Source organism: Staurois parvus, unplaced genomic scaffold (genome assembly GCF_062004578.1).
Source record: "Staurois parvus isolate SC_StPar_1 unplaced genomic scaffold, SC_StPar_1.0 ptg000390l, whole genome shotgun sequence".
In the NCBI taxonomy this organism is placed as follows: Eukaryota; Metazoa; Chordata; class Amphibia; order Anura; family Ranidae; genus Staurois; species Staurois parvus.
Genome location: NW_028318186.1, coordinates 560,565 through 568,591, shown reverse-complemented (window position 1 = coordinate 568,591; position 8,027 = coordinate 560,565). Strand labels below are relative to the sequence as shown.

The window sequence follows — 8,027 nt, the reverse complement described above, 5'->3', positions numbered from 1 at the left end:
ACAGTATTTGTAGCTGCTGAGTTTTAATTTTTTGGGGGGAGACTGAAGCTCCTCTTTAGGTAGCTATTAAAGCCAACAGTTCATTAAGACAGTATTTGCACAATAAGAAGTCTCTCAGCGACTTTGGGAAGTGGTTCCTTTAAAAGCAAACATTACTATCAGTAATTTGCACAGATAAGACACCACAGTCCAACAGAGATAAAATAAGAGATGATACATGTAGGTAATTGGGGAAGTACACAAAGCAGTTAGGTCATCTCTAAAAACGTAGTTACAGGACAAAATACAATTGTCACTCAGACAGTTCAGAAAGACCAGAGCAGTTCAGAGGCCAAACTCCAGGAACTTTTACAAACTTTTCAAGATGTTGATTAAAATTAGATGGAAACCACAGCTGGACATACATCTGGTATATATAGGGCAGATACCTGGCATTGAAGACCAAGAAAACCTCCAGATCTCTGATAACATAGACAACGCTCTTCAAAGACAGCAGAATGGCGATCACAGGTTCCGTCCTCATCTCCGTAAGTTATCTTATTCTCTGTGTGCTGCTACTTTCTGAAAACCTCCACAAACACGGCTGGTGCTTATGCTGACCAATAAGGGTGAGCAAAATTGCACGTATCCACTTTGACAAAATTACACCATTGCAAGAAATGCAGTGGCATCAATGGGGAAGGCAGAATCAAGGGTTTTTAAAAAAAAGACATTCAGTTGAGCTCCCATACCTCCACATCACCTATAGACCACAGAAAGTTTTACATTTCTACTTTTACATTGCCCGGCAAAAAAAATATTTTTTATCCAACCCATAGATAATAACAACTAACAAAACTTTTTTACATTGATTAGTATTGTTTAATAAAAATCAGCAGGAGCTTATACAGCTGCTACATGTGCACAACTCCCAGCTGTCATTTTGATAGTCAGGAATTGCTGGCAAGTGTGAGGAGGGTGAGCAGCAGAGAGGTGGAAGGACAAAGGACAGGGCATACTACACGTGTCCACTGTAATTCTGTTAGGTTTAAAACAGAGATGTATTCATCTGCATCCTTTAATACCTGCCGGTAATTAGGATTTCAAGTGAAACTAAACCGCTTATAAATTTTGGGCCCCCAGAGCATTTTTGCCGTAATGTCCAAGTATGCTCAGCATGGCAGACGTAACTTGAATAGTGCCCTTCGCAGTGAAGTGACAGCCCGTTGTCGTTCTGTCCCAAGTGCTTCTGTCATTGTCAGGTCTTCATCTTGGTTTGGAGTCTTTGGTTGTCCTGATTGACCAGGCCAGGATGACAAAACCCCTGCAGATGTGCAAAGGGTGCCACAAACTTGTGCCAAGATTATACACTGAATTGCTCATCCACAGCTCAATGTACACTTAGAAAAAAAAATGCTGATAGGCAGATAGAAGAATGTATCACAAAAGAGACATACAGAGTCTCTACAGTCATAAAAAAGTCTACATATCAGTATTTCCTAAAAACTGACTTTAGCTTTGTTTTAACTGTGTAGAGCAATCTCTTTCAGTCTTTTACCCCAGATAAACCCTTGAAATAATGTTCAGGTCTGAGGGAACCTTGCTAAAAGTAATTAATTTGTGGTCATTTGGAACCATGCCCCTTACATTGGTAGTCAGTAGGAAGAAAGCACCTTACATAGGGTGCCACCCTATCCTATATCAAAGAAGGTAATTGGTGTAATGCCACTTTCTCTTCTGGTGTTGGCCCTAGAACTTGGCAGGTACCATCAGATGGGAGCTCAGTCAGATACAGCTCAAGGAACCCCTAGCAACTCTGGAACAACTCTAGGGTTTCCAGGGAACCTGGTTGAGAATAGCTGGTGTAGGAGTTGGTAGAGGTTAATAGAAAGTGTTTAAGCCAATCAGGGTTAGGTCCAAGATAACTAGTTTTTATTAGTATTCATATGTGATATAAAAATTTACCCAGTCACTGTTTTCACTTTTCTTTCATGTGTGATGTTTTTGGTTCCTACAATGAACACATTTTTGGAGAGGATCTAACCCTCTTTCACATTTCACATTTTGTCTGGAATTTGTCTTGTTTAGGCCATAGAAATGTTACAGCAAATTTTATTTTCTTTTTGCATAGGTTGCAGTCCTGGTGTCTGTCTGCTCGTCGGCATTCCCACAAGAGGGGTACATGTCACCCATGGGTTCCCAGGATGGGCCCAGAGAAGACGACCTCCCTCCAGAGTCCAGAGAGAGATGTGTGGGAAGGAGGAGTCGGCGTCTTCAAACCAGCGCTACTGTGGATATCAATGTAGTTGACAGCCAATATCTGGATAGTCTGATGGAGGTTGTGGATGCTAACAGTCGCTCTCTATCACCATGGGAATACAGGTAGAGGTTTCTGAGAACATCTGATTATAATACTCAGGATATTGGTTTAAATATGCAAGCATAGAAAGCTGTACATTAAGGAGTAAGTATAACAAAACATTTGTCCTTAATTTTGTACAGATTTGGGAAAGATTAGAACCCCTCTCAGGTGTTTTACTGCTATCTGGGGTTCCATTAGAGAGATTTCCCCTTATTTCCTGTCCTGTTGACAACATTTACCAGACAGGAAGTGAGGGGAACTCTCCAACAGCAACACAGAAAATTTGATAAAAATTATTTTCTCAACCACTTGAGTCCCAGCTTCCATTTTAAAATGGCAAAAGCACTGCAGCTTCTGGCTGTCAAAAACACCACGGGACCTGGACTTCCGATGCTTCAACCAATCACTCCTTGGAACGCACTGCACAACTGAATGTAAACACAGCTCTTCCGTGTTGTATTAGGGGTGTAGTGAGATCAGGACTGAAACTGTATGGAAGTCAGGATCTGGTCTTCTCTGACTGGATCCAGTCCTCCAATGAAGAAAATAGACTAAAAAAAAAAAACAGAAAAAATACACACGCACGCAGAATATTTCTATTTATTTTTAGGATGCATATATTTTAAAAATGAATAAAATTAGTACCTCCCCAGGTCGCAAAAAATTACATTAGACAATCTTGATGACATTTGCATTCACTGCGCAAGCACCAAATGCTCATTTAAGTGAAAGCAAATTTATTAAAATTTTTAACAAACTCAAACCTGTAAAAAAGTCACAATCATGCTCATTTCTGACCTCGTCAAACCCAACTTGATCTTATCTCAATGTTATACTAAAAATGTATGTAAATTGTTTTTTCTCCTGCCTGTAGCGTAGTGTAGTATTTTAAGAGGAATAAAATGCCTTTGAACTTTACCATTCCACTATGTTACATTAGACTTTACACTAATGTGACATCATTTTAATCAGCAGAATTTTTCATTATGTTTTAGGGTAAATACACTATATTGCCAAAAGTATTGGTATGCCTGCCTTTCCACGCACATGAACTTTAATGGCATCCCAGTCTTAGACCGTAGGGTTCAATATTGAGTTGGCCCGCCCTTTGCAGCCATAACAGCTTCAACTCTTCTGGGAAGTCTGTCCACAATGTTTAGGAGTGTGTCTATGGGAATGTTTGACCATTCTCCCAGAAGCGCGTTTGTGAGGTCAGGCACTGATGTCGGAAGAGAAGGCCTGGCTCAAATTCTCAACTAATTCATCCCAAAGGTGTTCTATCGGGTTGAGGTCAGAACTCTGTGCAGGCTAGTTAAGTTTCTCCACTCCAAACTTGCTCATCCATGTCTCTATGGACCTTGCTTTGTGCACTGGTGCGCAGTCATGTTGGAACAGGAAGGGGCCATCCCCAAACTCTTCCCACAAAGTTGAGAGCATGAAATTGTCTAAAAGGACTTGGTATGCTGATGCCTTAAAGTTCCCTTCCCTATAACTAAGGGGCCAAGCCCAATCCCTGAAAAACAACCCCTCACCATATTCTCCCTTCCACCAAACGTTACACTTGGCACAATGCAATCAGACAAGTCCTGTTCTCCTGGCAACCACCAAACCCAGACATGTCCATCGGATTGCCAGACAGAGAAGCATGATTGGTCACTTCAGAGAACACATCTCCACTGCTCTAGAGTCCAGTGGTGGCGTGCTTTACACCACGGCATCCGATGCTTTGCATTTCACTTGGTGATGTAAGGCTTGGATGCAACTGCTTGGCCATGGAAACACATTCCATAAAGCTCTCTATGCACTGTTGTTGTGTTAATCAGAAGGCCACGTGATGATTGGAGGTCTTTAGCTATTGACTCTGCAGTCAGTTGGCAACTTCTGTGTACTGTACGCTTCAGCTTGCATTGACCCCGCTCTGTCATTTTACGTGGGCTACAACTTCGTGGCTGAGTTGCTGTTGTTACCAGTTGCTTCTATTTTGTTATAATACCACTAACAGTTGACTGTGGAATATTTAGTAGCAAGGAAATTTCACAAATGGACTTATTGCACAGGTGACAACCTATCACGGTACCACGCTTGAATTTACTGAGCTCCTGAGAGCGACCCATTCTTTCACAAATGTTTGTAGAAGCAGTCTGCGTGCCTAGGTGCTTGATTTTGTACACCTGTGGTGATGAAGGTGATTGGAACATCTGAATCCAATGATTTGGAGGGCTGGCCCAATACTTTTGGCAATATAAATTATATGGGGGTGCTCAAACTACATAAATGTTATGTTGCATTGTATTCCCAATACAAATAACAAGGAAACAAAAACATTTGTATCCAAATTTGTTACAAATTAAAGCCCTATTTGTCCTGAAAAAATGAAGTACAATATGTTAGGGTACACTACCAAACTTATAAGATGCAATGGGGTAGATTTACTAAAATTGGTGACCTTGGAGTCTGGTGCAGCTGTGTCTCTTATGTCTTGTCTCTTACTCATCTCTTATCTTAGACTACAGCTGAATACTGTCAGCCCACAGTAGGAAATTAAGAGCTAAGTGCATTTCTGGAAGATCAACAAGTATTTTTCTGTATTTGCAGGTGTGCTTGATACCGCACTCCCTAGCAGCACAAATTCACTTTTCCTTTGCTCCCTCACCGCTCCATTCTTCTACTAGTGAACAAGGTTACAGGAGGAAATAGCACATGAATGAAAGAAAATAAACACTATACTATTTGGCAGCCAAGGGGCTAATCATGGGTAATTATTGAAGGGAATCTGTGTATTTTGGGGAGCACTAGGGCACAGTTCTTTAGCACAGTGCTATCAGTCTAACCCTGTGAACATGTTTACAGGAGGAAATAGCACAGGAATGACCATCAATTTGTGTCTGCTACTTCATTATCCAGTTACTAGCAGGTCCAAACTGTATTACTTAAAGATGAATGCTAGGTATGGATATTTTATACATAGTTACATTGATCCAGCTTGAAGTCACCTCCCCGCCTCTCCAGCTCATTCAATCAGAGCATTGCATTGAGAAATGCAAAGCATTCTCTGAATGGCAACCATGCTGAGCAGCTAACCTCCGGTGTTTACAATGCAGGAGAGCTAGGAGAGATGACTGGAGTAGCGGTCTCTACTTCAGTTCCTTCTAACTTCCATGGGCATTGGCCAGTAAGTATGCATAAAATATCCATACCTGGTATTCTTTTTTTAAATGCATGGAGGTCTGCAGTGAGGTCCAGCATCTATAACTGAAATATAACTTCTAGGTGGAGTGGTTCTTTCATTTCTTTTTTTTTCCATTCAGGCTCAACACAGATGCCAATAGATTCCCATATGTGATCTCAGAAGCAGAGTGCCTCACCTTTGCCTGTGTGGACTCTGAAGGTAATGTGGACCCAGATCTGATCTCTTATCCCATCCAGCAGGAAATTATGGTTTTACGCCGACAGCAGAGGGACTGTGACTATACCTACTCGCTGGATCCTGAAGTGATCACTGTGGGCTGTACCTGTGTCCATTACCGATACACCTACTACTGAGCATCTGCCCTGTTCCCTGTATACCAACTACTGATCATCTGCTGAGAATGCCATGGTCTTTTCAGATTGCTTTTGACTTTCATGCTCTACTCTATATTGAAAGACAATTAATAATTTTGCTGAAATGTCATGATTATTGCAAACAGTTCTAGGAAATAAAAATAAAAACTTAAAATTTTTTCATCTATAGAGGGCATGCTAAAACCCTTCAGCCAATCCACACTCTGCTTTAGTTCAACCCTGAATGCTGTTAAGACTTTTAAGATTTTGGACAGCAGATGGAAGCACACAAATATGGTGATAACGGTCAAATACAAGCAGGGTTTTTAGGTTACTAAAACAGACATTTCAGATCCACATTGGGAAATTAGTCACTTTGTGCTTCTTTTCTACCATTTATTTAATACTTGGTAGGAATCAAATCCTGGAACCAGGAGCTGAAATGCATGAAATTACATGCATTATGTGTAATGGCTAGAAGGCATAAGGACTGCACAGGAGCAGCATTAGCTCACAGAAAGTCCTATTTGCTTTTGTAAGACCCAACATTTTATGGCATACATTTTTTTTTCTCTGTTGCATGCAGCAAACCTTAAAAATTGTGTATTTGTTGCTATTTTTTAGATCTTGATAGCAAATAAGGATTCAGCATTTTTGTGTACCCCGTACCTTCTGTTGCTGTTAAAGTATTATTATTATTATTTAATTTTATATGATTATTATTTTACTCCTATTATTTATTAATATGTAATTGTTACAATATTATTATTATTATTATTATTATTACTTTTGTTATTTATTGATATTTGTGTGCTTTATTAAAACTTTATTAAAGCTAGTTGTAAATTGCTGTGAGTGTGTTTCAAATATTTTCTTGTGCACATGGTTTATATATGCACTTCTACCTAGTAGCACTAGGGTCATTGGTTTGAAGCCCAACCACAGCACTGCCGGACAGGAGTTTGCATATTCTCCCTACACCTGTGCTGAGAAAATTGGCCCTAGTATGTGTATGTATGAATGTGAGTTAGGGACCTTAGATAGTAAGCTCTTTGGGGGGAGGGACTGATGTTAATAAATATGTAAATAGCTGCGTAAAATTGATGGTGCCATATAGGTACCTGTAATAAATAAATATATTGGTATACTTATTTGCAATTCTTTCAATATCTGTTTGAAAAAACATAATATAAAATAAAAATAGTTATTTAATTTATCTTGTAAAACATAAAAGTGGTGGACAATAGTATTTAAATGCTTTCTTTTGTGTCTATCATTCTAAACCAGTTGTGGCCTTCTCAAAATTGGGTGACTCAAATGTGGCCTCCAACATCATCATCAAAGGGCCAAACATGATCTTTAATGAATGTAGTGCTACAGAAGGTTGTCAGAGACATGCAACAAGAGCTAATCAAATATGATTCTCATTTCTGTGAATCCAGTGCTGGGTCCCACACTCAACATATCCATTGAAAGGAGAAGCAGCAGACTGTTGACCTGTCTGTCACTCTGTTCTCTCCTCCTATTGGCATGCGCATTGAACTGCAGCACACCTGACTGGCTCCCTGGGCTTGGCAGGTGGTAGGAGCCTTGTGGGTGGCAAGGTAAATAGAGAAATGGAAAAATATGCGCAAGCAGAGTGAGCTTCTCTCTCCACAAATCAGACTTCGGACATTAAGATAGAAGGGTGGAACATGGTGGCACTGGCTAAGTTTTCTCAAACCACAGAAAAAACTAAATAATACTGAAATTCAGATCTGATTTGGGATATCCAAATTCAAGAAATTAAGTCTAGATCTAATGCCATCCAAACTCAGAATCAACTCTAATGGTGATTAATGGGGACCCTAACCTCAGTGCTAACCCTAACACCAACAATGTGATCACATGGATAATAGTAAAGGTCAGGAACACTGAATAGTTAGGTGTGTTATGGTTTGTAATGGATTTTTTCTAGAGAAGGTTTTGAGTGATGAATGCTCCACTTCACTGAAATGCTACAATATATCACATTTTTATTTTTCAGTTTAGATATGCTACAAAATGGGCAACACTTTTTTTTGTTGTAATTTAGAAGGGCTAGACCCAGTGTGAAGTTTTATTGTCCTTGTTCCCATTAAGGATACCTCTTGTTACTTCCCTT

At 39.9% G+C, this 8,027-nt stretch overlaps 1 protein-coding gene across 1 annotated transcript; it reads left to right on the top strand.

Annotated features, from left to right (window-relative positions):
• The first annotated feature begins 497 nt into the window (after positions 1 to 497).
• On the top strand, positions 498 to 6,465 carry LOC149455530 (interleukin-17A-like). The gene is made up of 3 exons (XM_089685959.1): positions 498 to 527; positions 2,111 to 2,361; positions 5,650 to 6,465. Exons 1-3 carry the CDS (start codon positions 498 to 500, stop codon positions 5,882 to 5,884), a joined length of 516 nt encoding a protein of 171 aa, XP_089542085.1. The 3' UTR covers positions 5,885 to 6,465.
• The last annotated feature ends 1,562 nt before the right edge of the window (positions 6,466 to 8,027 follow it).

Coding starts and splice junctions, on each gene's coding strand:
- LOC149455530 (XM_089685959.1), top strand. CDS start 498: ATGGCGATCACAGGTTCCGTCCTCATCTCC. Junction 528..2,110: donor CAGGTTCCGTCCTCATCTCC/GTAAGTTATCTT, acceptor CTTTTTGCATAG/GTTGCAGTCCTGGTGTCTGT. Junction 2,362..5,649: donor CTATCACCATGGGAATACAG/GTAGAGGTTTCT, acceptor TTTTCCATTCAG/GCTCAACACAGATGCCAATA.